This window comes from Hemitrygon akajei, chromosome 2, assembly GCF_048418815.1.
Source record: "Hemitrygon akajei chromosome 2, sHemAka1.3, whole genome shotgun sequence".
NCBI classification, from domain to species: Eukaryota; Metazoa; Chordata; class Chondrichthyes; order Myliobatiformes; family Dasyatidae; genus Hemitrygon; species Hemitrygon akajei.
In genome coordinates this window covers 54,023,459-54,045,266 of record NC_133125.1, presented here as the reverse complement: position 1 = coordinate 54,045,266, position 21,808 = coordinate 54,023,459, and the positions used below count along the sequence as shown (strand labels likewise).

The following is a 21,808-nucleotide window of genomic DNA, read 5'->3' as shown; positions in this document are numbered from 1 at the left end:
CAAGTCCACGCAGTGTTACTTCTGCGGACTCGAAAAGCACCCCCGAAAACACTGCCCGGCCCGAGAAGCGACCTGCTCCAGCTGCGGGAAGAAGGGCCATTTCGCCAAGGTCTGTAAGTCTGAACCACGAGCGGGGTCGGGCAGCGCTGCGTGCGAGGCATGGGGGCTGCCATCTTGCCTGCCCGGATGGGGGCGGCCATCTTTGTCGGCGCCACCTCGCCCCGCCCCCGACCCACTGATGCTTACCGGGCACCAAGACGGCGGTTCAACTCTGGCCTCCGTAACCCTCGACCAAAGCGCCCCACACCAGCTAGCAAGGTCAATGATGGACATCCTGGTGGAGGGGCACAGGACTAGCTGCCTGTTTGACACGGGCAGCACTGAGAGTTTTATTGACCCGGACACAGTGCAACGCTGTGGACTCGTGACACGGCTGGTAAGCCAGAGGGTCACCTTGGCTTCTGGGTCGTATTCCACAGACATCCGGGCGGGTTGTGTAGCGACATTGGTGGTGCAGGGCACAGAATATCGGGACTTTGCGTTACTGGTCATGCCTCAACTGTGCGCGCCTGTGCTATTGGGGCTGGACTTCCAGAACCATCTCGAAAGTGTGACTATGGCATATGACGGGCCCCTCCCACCACTCACTGTCAGGAATCCTCAGTTTGGTGGGACTTTGTCATATACCCCACTACTGACCACACACACACACCGACCCACACATCCCACCCAGCACCATGCTGACAGCTGCGCTACTGACACCACTTGCAGCCTCTCCACCCTCAAGATCCCTCCCCCACTGCTGTTCGCCAACCTGACCCCCGACTGTAAACCTGTGGCAACTAAAAGCAGGAGGTACAGCGCGGGGGACAGGGCCTTCATTCAGTCAGAGGTGCAGCGGCTGCTCAGGGAGGGGATCATTGAGCCAAGCACAAGCCCTTGGAGGGCCCAGGTGGTTGTTGTTCGGACCGGGCAGAAAAATAGGATGGTCGTGGACTATAGTCAAACCATCAATAGGTTCACGCAGCTTGACGCGTACCCCCTACCCCGCATCGCGGATATGGTCAACCAGATAGCTCAGTACAAGGTGTACTCGACAATAGATCTGAAATCCGCTTATCACCAGCTCCCCATCCGCCCAGAGGACTGCCCCTACACCGCCTTTGAGGCGGGCGGCAGGCTCTATCACTTCCTGCGCGTCCCATTCGGTGTCACAAATGGTGTCTCGGTCTTCCAGAGGGAAATGGACCGGATGGTGGACCAGTGCCAACTGAAGGCCACATTTCCCTATCTGGATAACATCGCCAACTGAAGGCCACATTTCCCTATCTGGATAACATCACCATCTGTGGTCACGACTGGCTGGATCACAACGCCAACCTCCAACGATTTTTCCAAGTGGACAAAGCCCTGAACCTTACTTATAATAGGGACAAGTGTGTGTTCGGAACCACCCGACTCGCTATCCTTGGGTATGTCGTGGAAAACGAGGTCATTGGCCCTGATCTCGACCGTATGCGCCCCCTGTTAGAACTCCCTCTTCCCACCACTCTCAAAGCCCTCAGACGGTGCCTGGGCTTCTTTTCCTATTACGCTCAATGGGCCCCCCATTACGCAGACAAGGCCCGCCCCCTGGTCAAGTCCACCGCATTTCCCCTCTCAACCAAGGCCCGCGCGGCCTTCAGCTGCATTAAAGGGGACATTGCCAAAGCAACGATGCATGCCGTGGACGAGACCATTCCCTTCCAAGTAGAGAGTGACGCCTCTGATTTCGCGCTTGCTGCTACCCTCAATCAGGCAGGCAGGCCGGTAGCATTCTTCTCTCGTACCCTTCAAGGCTCTGAAATTCGGCACTCCGTGGTGGAGAAAGAAGCCCAGGCCATAGTGGAAGCTATTAGGCACTGGAGGCACTATCTCGCCGGCAAAAGGTTCACCTTGCTGACCGACCAATGCTCAGTTGCGTTCATGTTCAGCAACCAACAGCGGGGCAAAATAAAAAATGATAAAATTTTGCGGTGGAGAATAGAACTCTCCACCTACAATTATGATATCCTGTACCGGCCTGGAAGGCTCAATGAGCCCCCTGATGCCCTATCCCGGGGAGCGTGTGCCAGCGCACAGCTCGACCAGCTATACGCCCTCAATGCACATCTTTGCCATCCGGGGGTCACCCGATTTTACCATTTCGTGAAAGCCCGGAACCTGCCGTACTCCCTTGAGGACATCAGGACGATGACCAGGGACTGCCAAGTCTGCACTGAGCGCAAACCGCACTTCTACCGTCCTGACAAGGCGCAACTTATCAAGGCCACCCGCCCCTTTGAGCGACTGAGTGTTGACTTTAAGGGCCCCCTTCCCTCCACCGACCGCAATGTCTTACTTTCTCAACATTATCGACAAGTACTCGTGGTTCCCCTTTGCCATCCCCTGCCCCAACACCACTGCCACGTCCGTCATAAAAGCCCTGCGCCAGCTCTTCACTCTGTTCGGATATCCCTGCTATATCCACAGTGATAGAGGGTCCTCCTTTATGAGTGACGAGCTGTGCCAGTACCTGCTGGCTAGGGGCATTGCGACTAGTCGGACCACGAGTTATAATCCCTGGGGAAATGGACAGGTGGAGAGGGAGAATGCCACAGTGTGGAAGGCCACACTTTTAGCCCTTAAGTCAAAAGGGTTGCCGGTCTCTCGATGGCAGGAGGTCCTCCCTGAGGCACTCCACTCTATCCGCTCCCTGTTATGTACGTCCACCAATGCCACCCCTCACAAGCGCCTATTCGCTTTTCCCAGGAAGTCTGCCACTGGGACCACCCTTCCAGCTTGGCTGACGTCCCCAGGGCCAGTGCTGCTCCGGAAACACGTGAGGAGCAATAAATACTCCCCGCTGGTCGAGAGGGTTCACCTTCTACATACGAACCCCCAGTATGCTTACGTGGTCTTACCTGATGGGCGGGAGGACACGGTCTCCGTCCGCGACCTGGCACCCGCAGGAGCAGCAGACCACTACCCCGAACACTCCACGGTTACTATGAACCCTGTACCCGAGGTGACACCGCGCACACCGAGCCCTACACAGACCCCTCACGACACTCCTATACCGGGCATCTCGTACGCGCATATACCAGGCGCCTCGCACACGCATGAGGGATCACTGACGCCTAGTGGGCTGACACCTCCAGTTAGGCCGGAACCAGCACAACCACCATCTCCGGTGCAATCACCACCAGCACCTGTGCAATCACAGCCGGTGCTACGTAGATCGCAGCGACAGATTCGACCACCTGATAGACTTAACCTGTAAATATACTTGTAAGAAACTTCGCCCCATGGGGACTCACTTCTAAAACAAAGAGGGGGGGTGAATGTGGTGAACTACATATACCTGTCTGGACACGCCCCCTGCTGACTGCTCCTGTGGCCCCTCCCACTGACTGTGGCTCCTCCCACAGACCCCGGTATAAAGGCGATTGAGGCCTGAGCCCGGCCCTCAGTCTCCAGGATGTAGTATGGTGGTCAACTACTGCTTGTTCTTTCTTCCAGTCAATAAAAGCCGATATCTCGCCTTCACGTCTCAGAGAGAGTTATTGATGGTGCATCAGATACACAATTTTCGATTAGGGCACATGGATAGCAGAGTGGCTATCTACCATCGCCAGATACTACTACAATACAGAGATCGCCCAAAAACAAACCTCCACAAAGATCTGCTGGCTGAATTACGTGTCCTCGGCTTGCTGAGGGGAACGGGCCTACGTTCCTACTTTACTCACCTGATGTTGGTAGCCGGAGATGGAGATGTCGAAAGCGATGTGCGAGGAAGCAGAAGCGAGGCAAACGGGCAGGGGTCTGTGCCAGGCTAAAAGCAAACCCTAGCCGGCCGACTCTCCCGTCCATTCTGCTCTCCAATGTTCGCTCCCTGGTCAATAAAATGGACTACATCCGACTCCAACGTAATACTCGGCGGGAGTACAGAGTTTGCTCCGCGTATGTCTTCACAGAGACATGGCTCACTGATGGGATTTCGGACGCTGCCATCCAGCTAGACGGGCTAGATTTGTTTCGTTCGGACAGAGATGCAGCTGTCTCCGGTAAGGTTTGCGGTGGCGGTGTCTGTGTTTACATCGACACGGAATGGTGTAGGAACTCTGTGCTGGTTTCCAGACACTGCTCATCGTTAGTGGAGTTTGTAGCAGCTCGATGCAGACCATTTTAGTTGCCACGGGAATTCACCTCTGTCCTTATATTCGGTGTCTACATTCCCCCCAGCGCTAATGCTAAGGAGACGCTCTGTGAACTGTACGGGGCTATTAGTGAATTGCAGAATGCACACACTGTTTATTGTCGTCGGTGATTTTAACCACACGAACCTTAAGTCAGTGCTCCCCAAATTCCATCAGTATGTGGACTTTGTAATGAGGGGGGAGAACGTGTTGGACCTGGTTTTACACAAACATCCCCGACGCGTACCGGGCAGAGCCCCGCCCCCACCTCGGATACTCAGACCACATCTCTGTTGTGCTAATCCCAGCATACAGACCGTTCGTCAGGCACTCCAGACCAGTTCAGAAGCAGGTGAAAACCTGGCCAGCAGGAGCCATCTCTGCTCTTCAAGACTGCTTTGAGCACACTGACTGGCACATGTTCAGGGAGGCTGCAACCGATGGTGACTCTACCAACTTAGAGGAGTACACAGCATCAGTGACCAGCTACATCAGCAAGTGCATTGATGATGTTACTCTGTCCAAGACCATCACTATACGCGCTAACCAGAAGCCATGGATGACCGCAGAGGTGCGTGCGCTGCTGTGGACCCGCTACTCCGTCTTCAGAGCAGGCGACTGGGCAGCTCTAACAACAGCAAGGGCCAAACTGTCCCGAGCCATCAGAGGGGCAAAGCGTGCACACGCCCAGCTAATCCACAGTTACTTCCAGGACAGCAGCGACACGCGGCGCATGTGGAAGGGCATCCAGGACATCACCAATTACAAGACAACATCACCTGACTGTGCAGGTGATGCCTCACTCCCAAATGCGCGGAATAACTTCTACGCCCGATTTGAGGTGGAAATGACGTGGCAGCAAGGAAATCCACCCCTCCTACAAATGACCAGGTGCTGTTTCTCTCCGTGGCTGATGTGAGAAGAACCCTGTGCAGGGTCAACCTACAGAAGGCTGCTGGACCAGACAACATCCCTGGTAGAGTGCTCAGAGGATGTGCAGACCAGCTAGCAGATGTTCTCACTGACATCTTCAACATCTCCCTGAGCAGCGCCACCATTCCAACGTGCTTCAAGGCCGCCACCATCATCTCCGTGCTGAAGAAGTCTTCAGTGTCCTGCCTAAATGACTACCGTCCCATTGCACTTACATCCATCATCATGAAGTGTTTTGAGAGGTTCGTCATGAGGCATATCAAGACCCTGCTGCCCCCCTCACTGGACCCCCTGCAGTTTGCGTACCGTTCCAACCGTTCAGCAGACGATGCCATTGCCACCACCCTCCACCTGGCCCTAACCCACCTGGACAAAAAAGACATATACATTCGGATGCTGTTCATAGACTTCAGTTCAGCATTCAACACAATCATCCCTCAGAAACTGATTGGAAAGCTGAGCTTACTGGGCCTGAACACCTCCCTCTGCAACTGGATCCTAGACTTCCTGACTGGGAGACCTCAGTCAGTCCGGATTGGGAGCAGCATCTCCAACACCATCACACTGAGCATGGGGTCCCCCCAGGGCTGTGTGCTCAGTCCACTGCTGTTCACTCTGCTGACCCACGACTGTGCTGCAACACACAGCTCGAACCACATCATCAAGTTCGCCGATGACATGACCATGGTGGGTCTCATCAGCAAGAACGACAAGTCAGCTTACAGAGAGGAGGTGCAGCGGCTAACGGACTGGTGTAGAGCCAACAACCTGTCTCTTAATGTGAACAAAACAAAAGAGATGGTTGTTGACTTCAGGAGGGCACGGAGTGACCACTCCCCGCTGAACATCGACTGCTCCTCGGTAGAGATTGTAAAGAGCACCAAATTTCTTGGTGTTCACCTGACGGAGAATCTCACCTGGTCCCTTCAACACCAGCTCCATAGCAAAGAAAGCCCAGCAGCGTCTCTACTTTTTTGCGAAGGCTGAGGAAAGTCCATCTCCCACCCCCCATCCTCATCACATTCTACAGGGGTTATATTGAGAGCATCCTGAGCAACTGCATCACTGCCTGGTTCGGAAATTGCACCATCTCGGATCGCAAGACCCTGCAGCGGATAGTGAGGTCAGCTGAGAAGATCATCTTCCTGCCATCACAGACATTTACACTACATGCTGCATCCGCAAAGGAAACAGCATTATGAAGGACCCCATGCACCCCTCATACAATCTCTTCTCCCTCCTGCCGTCTGGGAAAAGGCTCCGAAGCATTCGGGTTCTCACGACCAGACTATGTAACAGTTTCTTCCCCCAAGCTATCAGATTCCTCAATACCGGAAGCCTGGACTGACACCTTGCCCTACTGTCCGGTTTATTATTTATTGTAATGCCTGCACTGTTTTTGTGAACTTTATGCAGTCCAGTGTAGGTCTGTAGTCTAGTATAGCTTTCTCTGTGTTTTTTTAATTACGTAGTTCAGTCTAGTTTTTGTACTGTGTCATGTAAACCATGATCCTGAAAAACGTTGTCTCATTTTTACTATGCACTGTACCAGCAGTTATGGTTGAAATGACAATAAAAGTTGACTTGACTTGATATATATTTGGGAGGGTTTAATTACTTATGATATTATTAATTAATATTTTTGTAAATTTAGTTCGGTTAAATATACTATTAACCTTTTTTATCTCTGTTTTATTATAGCATCTTATAACCAAATTTAAAGTTTTTTTTTAGAGATTTAAGGTTAAACTTAAGTTGGCGCTGGTTTTTCTCTCTAAGAGATTATATTATTTTGGTTCTTTTTTGTTTAATAGATGATGGAATGTAAATACTTTCTTTTGCTGAGACTTTACCGTCTTTCTTGCAAGAGCATTTTATTTTTTTGTGCTGGTTGGGGGGAGGGAGAGAGGAGACTGACAAAGTGGTCCTTGGCTTTGTATTCTATCTTAGTTCACTTGCCTTTTTTAACTGTTGTTTAAATCCTATGATTGACAAGAGCTCAACTAATCAGCGACTTCCAAATCATTCCGCATCACTTATTAATTCCTTTTTGATCGATTTTGGGTTGATCGAATTATGGATGCATTTGCACCCCGATAACAGAGAATATTCCTTTTTTTTGCATGTTTATAAAAAATATTTGAGGATTGATTATATTATAATTGATCCCCACTTTTTGCCTAGTGTTAAAAATTGTGAATATGACACTATTGCTATATCTGATCATGCGCCTTTAAGTTTGTTCTTTGAATTTGATGATGTCATTCTTGCCCATCCACCATGGCACATGTCTCAGACTTTATTGCAAAACTCTGATTTTGTCAGTTTTATTGAAAACCATTTAATAGAATTTGTTCTTTTTAATGATATAGGGGGTATGTCCAAATTAATTATATGGGATAGATTTAAAGCATTTTTACGTGGTCAGATTATTTCTTATTCAGCTAAACTTAAAAAACAGACTAAAGTAGAATTAGATAAAATTTCAAAACAAGTTAAAGATTTAGATAATATCTATGTGACTTCCCCTAATATTGATTTATTTAAACAAAGGGTGGAACTTCAATCACAATATAACTTATAATTAACTCATCTAATTGAAGGCTATTTACTTAAGTTAAGGAGCCAATTTTATATGTTTGGAGATAAAAATAACAAACTGCTTGCATCTCAATTAAAAACGGCTGGAACCAAAAGGAAAATTTTGAAAATCGTAGAAAGGATGGTACCATGGCTCAGGAATATGAAGAAATTAATAAGATTTTTCAAGATTTTTATACTTAACTTTATAAATCTCAATGTCCAGTAGATTCTTCTGAAATGAATGCTTTTTTATGAAAGATTGCTTTTCCTAAAATTACTGTTGAGGATCAAAAAACTCTCGATGCCCAAATTACTAAATCCGAAATTCATAAAGCTATTTTTTCAATGCAATCTGATAAGGCCCCTGGATTTGATGGTTATCCTATAGAATTTTAAAAAAAATTGGAAAATTGCTTTCTCCATATATGTTGGAGATGCTTAAAGATTCTTTTGTGAAACGTGATTTACCCTCTACTTTTTATGAGGCTTCTATTTCTTTAATTCTTAAAAAAGATAAAGATCCTACTGATTGTGCCTCATACAGACCTATTTCATTATTGAATGTTGATGCCAAGATTCTGTCAATGATAATGGGCAATTGGTTGGAGAGTATTTTGGGTAAATTCATTTTTAAAAGATCAAAAAGGGTCGCTATTCTTTTTCAAATGTTCGGAGACTATTTAACATTATATATTCACCCTCTTCTAAAACTCCACTATGTGTTGTATCCTTGGATGCTGAAAAAGCATTTGATCAAGTGGAATGGAAATATTTATTCAATGTTTTAAAAAAAATTTGGTTTTGGTGTTAATTTTAATAAGTGGATTAAAACGATATATAAAGCTCCTATTGCTACTGTTGTTATTAACAACAGTAGGTCTCCTTTTTTTCAGCTATCATGGGGACAAGACAAGGTAATCTATTAAGTTCTTTGTTATTTAATTTAATATTAGAACCCCTTGCTGTTGCTCTTTGTGAAGCCAAAAATATTCATGGGATTTTTGTGAATGAGACCATGCACAAGATCACTCTTTATGCTGACGATTTATTGGTTTATATATCTAAGCCTAATGAATCTATTCCTGCTTTTCTAAAATTATTTAATGAATTTGGAGATTATTCAGGATATAAAATAAATTTTAGTAAAAGTGAATTGCTTCCTTTAAATGAATCTGTCTCTATATATGATAATATTCTCTTTAAAGTTGTGGATTCTTTTAGATATTTAGGTGTTATAATTACTAAAAAACATAAGGATCTTTATAAAGCCAATTTTGTTCCCTTAGTGGACTTTATGAAGTATTTATTTAGTAGATGGAGTCCACTTACATTTTCACTTGTTGGTCGCATTCATATAGGTAAAATGATGATTTTACCAAAATTTTTATATTGATTTCAGAATATTCCTATTTTTTTGACTAAGAAGTTTTTGATCAGATTGATTCTATTATTCTATCTTTTATTTGGAATAATAAAAGACCAAGAATTAGTAAATGTAATGTTTTAAAGTTGAAAAAGGATGGAGGTCTTGCTTTGCCTAATCTAAGAATGGATTACTGGGCTGTTAATTTGCGATACATGTCGTTTTGGTTATATTGGGGTGATAGGAATGATCGGCCAATTTGGGTAGACCTGGAACTGAGAGCTGTGAAACAGTTTTATTTAACTTCGTTATTAGGAGTTGCTCTACCTATACAGTTAGCTAAAGTTTCTAATTTAAACCTATATCCTGCAGTTAAGCACTCTTTACAAATCTGGCTCCAGTTCCGCAATTTTTTTAATCTTAAAAAATTTAAACTTTGTAGTTCAATTTATCGTAAATACTTTTTTAAACCTTCTTTGAGTGATCCAATCTTTTTACTTTGGAAAAATAAAGGTACTAATTTTTTTTTTGGATTTATTTAAAGAAGGCAGATTGATGTCTTTTGAACAATTAGTTGATAAGTATTCTCTCTCATACTCACACTTAGATAGATAGATAGATAGATACTTTATTCATCCCCATGGGGAAATTCAACTTTTTTTCCAATGTCCCATACACTTGTTGTAGCAAAACTAATTACATACAATACTTAACTCAGTAAAAAATATGATATGCATCTAAATCACTATCTCAGAAAGCATTAATAAAAGCTTTTAAAAAGTTCTTAAGTCCTGGCGGTAGAATTGTAAAGCCTAATGGCATTGGGGAGTATTGACCTCTTCATCCTGTCTGAGGAGCATTGCATCGATAGTAACCTGTCGCTGAAACTGCTTCTCTGTCTCTGGATGGTGCTATGTAGAGGATGTTCAGAGTTACTTTTTACAATACCTTCAAGTTAGACATTTTTTACAAAAATATTCGAGTAATTTTCCTTACATATTGGAGGCTGACCTGTTAGATACTATTATGAGTATGAACCCTTCGATGAAGGGTTCTATTGGAAGAAATTATAATTTATTATTACAATGGGATAAGCGTCCTTTATTTAAGATTAAACAGGATTGGGAAAAGGAACTCAATTTGACTTTTATATGGAAGGATTGGGCGCGGATTCTGAAGCTGGTTAACCGTTCTTCGATCTGTGCTAGTCATTAACTGATTCAGTTTAAAATTGTACATCGTTACCATTTGACGAAGGAGAGACTTTCTAAAATATTTCCCAATGTTGATAGTTACTGTGATAGATGTAAAACTGAGATAGCTATACTGACACATATGTTCTGGTCATGTTCTATACTGGAAGTCAGTCTTTTCGACAATTTATAAAGCACTCAGAATTAACCTACAACCTAATAAATTGACTGCGCTTTTTGGAATAATTCCTCAAAATATCCATGGTATTTCTGTGTCTGACCAACATGTTATTGCGTTTGTTACATTGATAGCTAGGAGGGCCATTTTGTTGAAGTGGAAGGATATATCAGCTCCTACTTTGTCACAATGGTTCTCTCAAGTCATGCTGTATCTTACCTTGGAGAAAATTAGAAGTTGAACCTTTGAACCTTTATTTGATTTTGAGAAAAGATGGGGCTCATTTGCTCGCTATTATCATTTGAGCTAATTGATAGATCTTCTCCACAATTTAATTGTAATTTTTTTTGATATATTTTTCTTTCTTGCTGGCGGTTTGATGTTTATTTTTAGAAGCTTTTACTATGCCGCATTCCTCCGGCGTTGTACCCCAATGGGTTTTCCCCCCACTTTTTTGCTCAGTAGGGTTTTTTTATTCACAAAATTTTTAATCTTTAAGATAATTTTTTTTCCTTGAGGCATTGTAAGAGTTGTCACTTCCATGTACTTGTGTTATTTTTGAATAATATAATAAAAAGATTTGAAAAGAAAAGATATGTATTTGTGCACAGACACAACAAAAACAGGGCTTTGCTGACAATTAGATCCTTTCAAAGGTTATATAACATAGGCATGGTGCACTAAACATAATTACTGAAGGCCAAACTCAGGTTTCTGTTTGGGTAGCCTCCAACCTAATGGAATGAACATCAATTTCTCCAACTTCTGGCAATTTCTCTCCCCTCCAGTCCTGATAAAGGGTTTCAGCCTGGAACACAAACTGTTTATTCCCTTCATAGATGCTTGCTGCCTGACCTGCTGAGTTCCTACAGTATTTTGTGTATGCATTGTTCAAGATTTCCTGCATCTGCAGAATCTCTCATCTTAATTGCAAATAATCTGTCTGGGGGTGTAAGTGAAAGGAGATGGATGAGACAAAAGGAAAGAGAATCCATGCTGAAGCTGTGGGAGACACCGCACAATATTTGCTTGCATCTTAAACAAAAGAGAACGTTGCCATCCTTCCTCCAGTTGGAAGGAATGGGGCGGAGAGCAGAAAAGTAGGAGGTGGAACAGACAGTTGCGAGCCCTCCAAAAGTGATCTGACTTGTATTTCTGCACTTATTCTTGGTGTCTCCACATCTGGTCTAACCTAAGAGGTGTTCTGTAAGCATGCCATGGGATCGCGCAATGACGCATAGCTGATGTGGTAAAGATTGTGCTAGTCCTGCATTCTCAGATTCCAATGCAATTCCATCAGCCAAATATGAAAAGGGTATGTTTGAGTGAACAGCTAGTCACTCTGTTCTCTAATGTGAGGATATCAGGGAGGGGAACTACTGAAAATCAAAAGAAACTGTCAAAGACTTCCAGGACACCTATTGAATGATCCCTGTTGTCATGAGGATGGAGCAGACGGTTTTACAAGTATTCCTGGATTAATTGAAGGCCTCTTAATTGCCATTGTGCACAGTCGGTAATGCCCTGAAGCCATGGAAAACCAGACAGAAAAGAAAACTCGAGAACCCTGGCATATTCATGGGCTAGGTTAACATAACTGTTTACTTTGGAAAATCAGTCACATGCGTGAAACAATTCTGCTGCATCTCCAGAAAGCCTTAGAAGGGTACAGAGGCATTAAAAACTAATCCAAAATGACAATTGGTCTTGTTCCAACAGGCTGCAGTGGTCTGTACCAAATCATTCAATGACCTACACCAGAGGCACTGCTGCCCTGTCACAATGTGCAACCTAATGTCCTGCCACTCTGTATCTCCCTTCTCATCCTTCTTTCCCTACCTACTGCTGTATCACTTACCTTCAGATCATTGGTGGTTCTTTTCTCCTCAGTTAATGCCCAATCCAAGACCGCCAAACTGAACTGGGAGACCAAATCTGAGTGGAGAAAGTCAACCATCCAACAAAATTCCTGTGAAAACCCATTCACAGTTTAGTAAGAAATCAAGTGTCTAGATTGGTTGCCATGGAGACATTAAAATATGGACAAAAATATTGAACTTGAATGAGTTGAGGGAAGTGGAAGTAGACAAAGCGAATGTCTTTGTTTTTGCCATGTGGTTGAAGGATTGGAGGCTACCATTTTGCAAAACTGCTCTGTAACCTCCATTTTGTGAACTGGTTTTGCTCAGGAATAGTTGTATTAAAGTGCTTTAAAGTAATGATAATCTGCTGAACTAGAGATGATTTCCAAATACGAAGTTACTTGTGAGCTGTTGTTCGGTAAGATAAAATATGCAGGTTTATGAATAGGGAAGACTGTGTCTGAGCTGAATAACCTGCTGATCTGCTCTGTTTCAGAACAAAGAGACATTAATTACAAGTTGCTACTTGCGAGAAAGGCAATAAAATGATCAGAGCCAATGGGAAGGTCAGACTCGTAGGCCAGATAGGCCCGAGCCAATGAGATCAAAACAGCATTTGAACTGGATAAAGAAAGGGTATAAGGATGAGGGGCTTTGAACGCAAAGTAGTGAGAACTCCAGAAACTATCATAAGGAAAATCCCGTGCCAGGTGCTGGGAGAAGGAGGATCAATTGTTTGGCCAAAGGGAGATCCCCTATTTCAGTGTTAGAAATTGGAGAAGAGGGCTGAGTGAGTATTAGTGCAGAGAGAACAGTAGAATTTGTGTTGTTGGCCCGGGGTCAACATAATTACATTGATATTTATGCAGAGACAATAAAGTGCAAGCTTTGATTAATTAAGAGTTGTCTAACCTCGATCAGTTGATGATGGTCAACACAGAAATTTTCCCGAGATTGATTGATCCAATCAATTGGAATAGAGTACATTCCTTGTTTCTACCACCCAAATTCAGTAGGACTGTGAAACTCATTGTCTACATGTTAAGCTGATAACTTGCTGTCATATTGTTTTGACAGTCACTAACATAATTGTCAATCTGCCTCTCCTGAGGGTATGCCCACACACACCCAGGATTCAACTGTGAAGCAATATCAGTGTGTTGAAATTGTAACTTTAATTGGCTGTAACGGCACCTCTCTCTCGTAAACTCATTAAATTAAAATATCTTCCACTGTCTCCAAAAGAAACTTGTCTGGAGGATAAATATGCATGGATTTAGCTACACTGAAAATGTGAACATTTATCTAGAAGACCCAGATGTTTGGCAAATTCAATACTTTCATGTTCCATGTCATTACCTTCTGCATTGGTAGTTTTAATATACAGTGTTGCAAATTATGCAATTATGTTTTAATTAGTTCTCCATAATTTTTCATATTTTCTCCAAGTAGAAATATTTTATTTATTGAATTTCCTGTGTTTAAATGTCCACCTGATGATTGTTAGTCCTACATGTGCCCATAAACAATTACTTAAATACATTCACTTTTCACAGACACATTTCCAATTAACTTTCTGCAGCATCGTTAAAGAGCTAACAAAATTAACACAATCAAAAATCATTACTTCACAGAATGACAAAGCTTCCAGTAATATTCACCATCTTCTTCCATCCTCTGAACATTAACCATATGTCCTGTTAATTAAGTGCTGAACCAGATGATGTCTCATTCAATACCTTACATTTCTTAATGTGACATGATTTATTACAATTATTATAGAATGGTTACTTCCACCAGTAATTGGAGCACAAATACTTACACATATTCTATCAGGTCACTGATGGCTGTTAACATTTCCCCTGATTCTGGTACCAAGTAAGGACCCTGTATTAAGATCTTTGCTGATATCTGTTTCAGTCTGCTACAGATTTGTTTTTAAATCAACAGCAGTACTCTGGACTAATGTTAAGATGTGAATGAGTGCATTGTCACTACTCCTCAGCTGAATAGTAACTTTCTCTCTGCTGGTTCCCCTCCCCTCTGAGTTCATAATCCTTCTCCCTAAATGTGCAAGAAATTGTAAACCTCTCCGAATCAGGTACCATTGGTTCTGTCATATAACCAGCTGAGATGTGTAGAGCTGAAGGGTCTTGGCCTGAAACATTGACTCTTGCCTCGTTTCCATAGACACTTTGCCTGACCTGCTGAGATCCTCCAGCATTTTGTGTGTGTTACTTTAGATTTCCAGCATCTGCAGATCTTTTCGTGTTTGCGATTTGTAGAAATTCATCTCAGGATCACAAATATTTCTTGGTCAGTTGAAACTTATGTCTACAAACATACAGGCAGCATCTGTGGAGAGACGTAGAAAGAGAGTCAACAATATGGTTGACGGCCTCTCGCGAGAATGATTCCAATGGACACAGCAATTACCTTTGCAATAAAAAGGAACAATTGGAGATGTTCAAAATCTGAAATAAGAACAGAAAAGCTAGAAATGTATTACAGAAGACCTGTCAGCATCTGCAACAAGGAAAGATTGATTGAAGGGTTACTCTACAGAGCTTTGTGTTTGTAAATTGTGGAGCATTTTCTAGTTGAGTAAATCAAATGTTGAAGTTTGAAAAACAAAATCTTACAGCATGTTAAAAAGAGAATCTATTTCTAAAGTACTTCATAAGATAATGCAGGTGCTTATTGTAAAATGTACAATAAAATCTAGGAATGGACAAGATGCAACTTGGATAACAGAGCGACTACACTGTGTGGGGTCAGGTAGTGACTGGATGCAATATCCCTGCAAAAGAAAGTTAAGTGATGGGTATTCCATTTGAGTGGTGTGTATGTGAGTATCAGTTCGAGAAGTTGAGAGAAGCTATTTGCTGTCTGGTACTGAATGGAGAGAGTAACAAAGCCCTGGGACCATTATGCGGTACGCTGAGTTATGGTTAATATGCTAATTAATCTGTTAAAACACTACAAAGCCCTTTCTGTGGTTGTGCAGGTTTTCCCAAATAAAAATGACAGGCGTTTTATGTTTAAGGAAAACCAGAACAGCTCACTTATTGTAATCCAAAACCTGAATACAAAGCGTGGTAGAAGTACTTTACATGATTACATCATAATGTCAGATCAGTATCTCAACGTGAACCCCAACTCAATGTCAGTGGCTGTAAATTATGTATGATCTTCCCCCCCACCCCCCACCCAAGAATTCACTAAAACCAGCGTTGTGAGCCAGTCCAGAGCTCGGTCAACCTGCCTGGCCCTGGTCCTGTGTTTCATGGGTGGAGGAACAGCAGATGCCTCCGGCTCATCCAGAGGTGTGTTGACACACTCATGGTCATGTTGTGATGGTAGCGGAATCCTCCAAATCTTGGTGGGCTGGTGTAAAGCGATCTACTATAATACATTCTGGTTTACCCCTCTTATCTGTGATAAAAGTCTTTTTCTCTCCGTTCCAAAACATGGAACGGGCCTTTGTACAGGGGCCTAAGGGGATGTTGATGTGCTTTATGACGGACAAAAAAACAAATGAGGAAGATTGTAGGTGAACAGGAATCCAAGAGTGCTGTAGGCCATGTTGGGAGGTAAGAATAGGTGCAAAGGAATTGAATTTACTGAAGAGGGTGAAACACTGTTGAGAAGCCGACCCAGGCAGTGGTGGTGTCAGGAATAAAATCACCAAGCATCTGCAATGGCAGCTTGCAAACCAATTCAGCCACGGTAAACTGCAGTTCGCTGTTCTGAGCCCCAGCAAGATGCACGGGAGACGATCATGTCAACACTCATCCATCAGAGAAGCCCTCGGAGCAGCCTTTAAGGAGCGGTGAAATTGCTCACAAAGGCCATTGAACTGTGGGTGATTTGCGGTGGTGTGATGTAGCCTAACACCAAGGTTCTGGGCCATCGCAGCCCAGAGGTCTGATATGAATTGGGCACTGTGGCCAGAGAAAATTTCAGACGGGGTGCCAAATTGAACAGCCCAGGTACTGATGGATGCCTGAGCCACATTTGAGGCCGTCATCGATGCTAGAAGGACGACCTTTGGCCAACTGGTGGTACGGTCCACCATGGCAAGGAGGTGTGTGAAATTGTGGGGGGTGGGGACCCAAAAGGTTCACGTTGCCATGGTCAAACAGTCGCTCAGGGACCTTGAAAGGTACCAATGGCACCTGAACACGACGGCTAATTCTTGCCCACTGGCTCTCCACACAGGCTGCAGTCCAATCACGCAAGTCCTTTCTAAGGCTGTGCCACACAAACTTTAGTGCAACCAGTTTCTGTGAGGCCTTCTGGCCCAGTACGAAGTCAAAAACAGTCTGCCTCCAGTTTGCGGGCACTATGGGGGGAGGATGACCAGTCGAGACATCGCACAGGAGAGAAACCCTTACTTACCTGAATTTAATGTCAGCCAACTGCAGGCCTGTGACTAAAGTTCAGTAAGCCTGGATCTCTGGGTCAGTAACGGTCAGCTACCATGCCGGTACAGTCAACCCCTTTGTGTGTGGCCTCCGTGACTGGCCGTGAGAGGTAATCAGTCACAGCGTTATTTTTCCCCTTGATAAGCTGTGACTTCTGATATGTAGGGCAGGTGGTGTTGCTGCCATGCAGACCAAGAGTCTGATATTTTGGCCGTCACGTGCACGAGGTATTTGTGGTCAACGAGGGTTTGTGGACACTCCAGATGAAAACAAAAATGACAGACAGCCAGACGGAGCCCGAGAAGCTCATGGTCAAACGTGCTGTACTTCCTTTCGGGGAGGGGGGGGGAATGGGGTGGAGCTGTCAGCTGAAGAAGGTAAACAGCTGCCACGTGCCTTCGACCAACCGCTCATGCACAGCACCCACGGCATAGTCCGAGGTGCCAGTAGTAATGGCGATGGATGCACTGGGGAGCAGGTCTGCCAGCAGGGTCACATTGGAAAGAGAGTGTTTGGTATCTTTAAGTGCACTATACAGGGAAAGTATAAGTCAGCAGCTCGCAGAATGAAGCAGTGATAGAAATACCTAAAAGCTCCTGTCATTTTTTAGTGGTGGGAAATCCATAATGATGGCTACTTTTGATGGGAAAGCTTTCAACCTTCTGCGGAGATGTGATGGCCGAGAAAACCAATGATCGACAGCCCAAACTGGCATTCAGCAGGGTTAATAAGCAACCTGTCTTGGCTTAAGCGTTCGAAACGTGCAGAGGTGAGATATTTCTTTGGGTTTGCATGCACTGGCAACAACTGTCATCCAGGTAAATGAAAAGAAACTCTAAATCTTTTACTACCGAGTCATTGGAAAATCTGTGCTGCATTTTTCAGGCCAAATGGCACGCAGAAACTCAAAAAAGGCCAAATGGGTCATGACAGCTGTGTTCGGAATGTCCTCCGAGCTCACAGGCACTCGATGGTAGTCCCTAGTTAAATCACCTTTGGGAAAAATTAACTTTACAGATGAATATGCCAAGAAGTCTTGAATGTGTGGGACTGGGTATCACCATCGGACTTAGGGACCATATGGAGGTACGAAGCCCAGGGGCTGTTCAACCGGTGTACAATGCCAAGTCTTTCCATGTTGCCAAACTCAGTCTTCGCAGTTGCCAGGTTTTCTGGGTCAATCTACGCATGTGGGCATGAACTGGTGGGTCAGTTTGGAGAATGTGGTGCTCAGCCCCAGGTTCTGTGACTCTAGAGGAGAATATGGGCTCGGGGAGGTTTGGGAATTCACCCAGCAGTCGAGTAAACTCACATGCGGTGGAGCATGTGCTTGACAGAGTCGTTGTGGGGAAATTACTGAGGGAGCAGGGTAACAACCCAAAACCCATCACATCCACAAGCCAGCAGTTCTTAAGATTGACTAACAGTGCTTGGGCACACAGGAAATCTGTACCTAGCAGAGGTATAGCCACTCTAGCGAGGATGAAGTCCCAGAGAAACATAGAAAACCTACAGCACAATACAGGCCCTTCGGCCCACAAAGCTATGCTGAACCTGTCCTAAGCTTAGAAATTATCTAGGGTTACCCATAGCCCTCTATTTTTCTAAGCTCCATGTGCCTGTCCAGTCTCTTAAAAGACTCTATCATTTCTGACTCCACCACCATCACTGGCAGCCCATTCCATGCAGTCACCACTCTCTGCATAAAAAACTTAACCCTGACATCTCCTCTCTATTTACTTCCAAGCAACTTAAAACTGTGCCCTCTCGTGTTAGTTATTTCAGCCCTGGGAAAAAGCCTCTGACTATTCACACGATCAATGCCTCTCATCATCTCATACACCTCTATCAGGTCACATCTCATCCTCCTTCACTCCAAGGAGAAAAGCCCGAGTTCACTCAACCTATTCTCATAAGGCATGCTCCCCAATCCAGGCAACATCCTTGTAAATCTCCTCTGCACCCTTTCTATGTTTTCCACATCCTTCCTATAGTGAGGTGACCAGAACTGAGCACAGTACTCCAAGTGGGGTCTGACCAGGGTCCTATATAGCTGCAACATTACCTCTCAGCTCCTAAACTCAATCCCACAATTGATGAAGGCCAATGCACCATATGCTTTCTAAACCACAGAGTCATCCTGCACAGCAGCTTTGAGTGTCCTATGGACTCAGGCCCAAGATCCCTCTGATCCTCCACACTGCCAAGAGTCTTACCATTAACACAATGTGTAACATTACCCACTGAAGCAGTGCGGTGCGTCACCCATCATGTCCTTTAAATCTGGATCCTGCTGCCCTTGGCGGCCTCCAGTGAGGTTTCGTCACCCGTTGCCTTTTCATCAATAGGTGATGCTGGCAGCACACTCACTTGAGCACCCATGTCACAGAGGAAGGGTCACCCTGAAAGGGGGTTGGTAATAAACACTCTGAAAGGGTGTCCTTAGATGATCCTCCAGCTGGAACCCATGGTGGTCACAGACCTCTGATGTCCTGATGCTCTGGTACTGTTGAAGCTGCAAAGTGGTTGGCACTTCCTGGCATTCATACCAAAACAAGTGTGGTAAAAACACAGGCCCGGTGACGTCTGTTTCACAGATGCTGGCGTCCTTATGCTGGGGCCTTACTGACCAGACTTATTGAGGTAACGAAAAGAGGAGGAATTATGCACCACTGCCGGGATGAGTGTGGACTATCAGCCAATTTAGTAAGCTCCGTATAGTCCTTCATGGGTGCATTCGTGAGGGCTTTGCAAACTTGATCAAGCATTTGCTGCATGAAGAGTACTTTAAACAAGGATGGTGATTTCCCGGGAAAGAAATCGTGGTCCATTAGCTCTGAAGGCCGAGTGTCGCCAAGGTTGGTCAAGGAGAGCGACTGTTCGATGTGCTCAGACACTGATAGTTCAAAATTCTGTGAAAGGTATGTTTTCAGTGATCAGTATTTATTGTGTTGAGGTGTGTGTTCAAGTAGACTCACCACCCTCGCGGCCATGGGATTACTGAGCGACACTACTACATAGAGATATTTGGTGTTGTCAGCAGAAATTTCCCACAGAGCGAATTGGGTCTCATCTTGTACAAACCAAGCAAAGGCAATTTGCTCCCAAAACTGGCAGTTTCAATGCAACTGCATTGACCAACACGTTCAGTAACTCTGGACTCGTCCTATAGCATTGGGGTCACCAATGTAGGTTTCACAAATAAACATGGCGGAGACATTTTATGTTTAAGGAAAACCATAACAGCTCATTTAATTTACTCCAAAACCTGAACACAAAGTGCGATAAAAGTACTTTACTGATTACATCATCACATCAGAACAGCCTCTTAAAGTGAACCCCAACTCATTGTTGGTGGCTGTGAATTATGTACATTTCCACCAGTTACTTTACCCTATAGTTGCCATGTATGGTTAAAGAAAACCTTAAATCTAAACTGGCAGGCTTGCTTGGTATTTTATGAAAGAACAGGTGACAGGGAAATTGTAAAGCCTTTCACAGTTCCAACCTGAGCTTTTGTTTTCAATTACATTGTGTGTATATCTAAATCATTTTTAATCGTGTTTTAGTGAAATGTCATATAACTCTTTTAACAAATCAGATAATAATTGAGACTTACCACATTCTTCTTATCAACACTGCAGTAAAAGATGCTTTCTAGGTAACACGGTAATTCAGGGTAATAAATAGGAACTTGGCAAGCTTTGTTGGGTCAAATAGCCTGTTCTCGTCAAAAACTTTCTAATGAAAAAGATGGACTTGAACTTAAAAGGTTTTTAACTTGCCTCTGTGTATTTTGGCCAATAGTCAAATTTAGTTAGTCGGCTTTAAAAAAAAGTTATACCTACATGATACTTTGTACCTAAGTTGTTATATTATGTGGAGCAAAATTAAACAGTATATCTCCAGAAGGACAAACGGACCACACTTCTAAAGTTAGTCAACACTTGTCTGGGCAAACCCTTCCTTTTTACACTTATTTCAGTTGCTGTTCCAGTTAAAAACAACAAGAATCTTTTTTACATTCAAAATGGAGGGCTGAAGGTCAAGCAGTTTGGCTTAACTTTTCAACACCCTCCCAAGCCTGAATAATGGCTGCACATATAAATGTCCTGCAGTGAAATAGTTTACTTCATAAAATTTGCTTCATGGGGCGGCATAATAGCAGTGGTTAAATAGGCATCCATTAGTCTCGAGAAACCATAGATTTGTGCCTTGGAAAGTTTCCTGGGCAGGGTTGTATGGGAGACCGGCAGTTGCCCAAGCTGCAAGTCTCCCCTCTCCACACCACCGATGTTGTCCAAGGGAAGGGTAAGGGCCAATACAGTTTGGCACCGGTGATGTTGCGGAGCAATGTGTGGTTAAGTGCCTTGCTCAAAGACAAAACACGCTACCTTAGCTGAGGCTTGAAATAGCGACCTTCAGATCACTAGACCAACACCTTAACCACTTGGCCAGTACACTTGGCTTTACAGTACTTGCGACCTATGTTCGATTCCCACTGCTGTCTGTAAGGAGTTTGTACGTTTTCCCCGTGAGTGCGTGGGTCCTCTGGGTGCTCTGGTTTCCCCCTACAGTACAGAGGTGTACTGATTGTAGGTTAATTGGACATTGTAAATTGTTCCGTGGTTAGGCTAGGATTGGATCCGGGGATTGCTGGGTGGCATGGCTCAAAGGACCAGAAGGTGTATCCTGTGCTGTGTCACATTAAATAAATAAAAATTATAATTAAATTGCCATGCAACTTTGTAATATAGTGATTTTTCTTGAGATTATAATTTTGGGCAGTAATTGCAAAGTACAAATTAATAATAAAAATAATGATTGCCCTGTATATCTCAAACATTTTACAATTAATGAGTATTCTGTCTTTGATATAAATAAATTACACTACAACAACTTTGACAATCCCAAAGAAGAATGTCCTAACCTTTAATAAACTACCTGTTTATGAAGAGAATTCTTAGCCACGTTACCCTTCTTATCCACTGAGAGGACTGTAGGCTGGAGCAGTATTGAAATGGTCACCTTGTACTGTTAAACTCCAAT

General features: G+C 44.1%; 1 protein-coding gene across 1 annotated transcript in view; it reads left to right on the top strand.

Moving 5' to 3' along the window:
• LOC140720690 (very low-density lipoprotein receptor-like) overlaps nt 1-6,981 on the top strand; it is a 44,466-nt gene extending 37,485 nt beyond the window's left edge. Inside the window, exon 13 of the mRNA XM_073035524.1 lies at nt 6,968-6,981. Coding sequence (XP_072891625.1) covers nt 6,968-6,981 — 14 coding nt within the window. The remainder of the gene's footprint in view (nt 1-6,967) is intronic.
• The last annotated feature ends 14,827 nt before the right edge of the window (nt 6,982-21,808 follow it).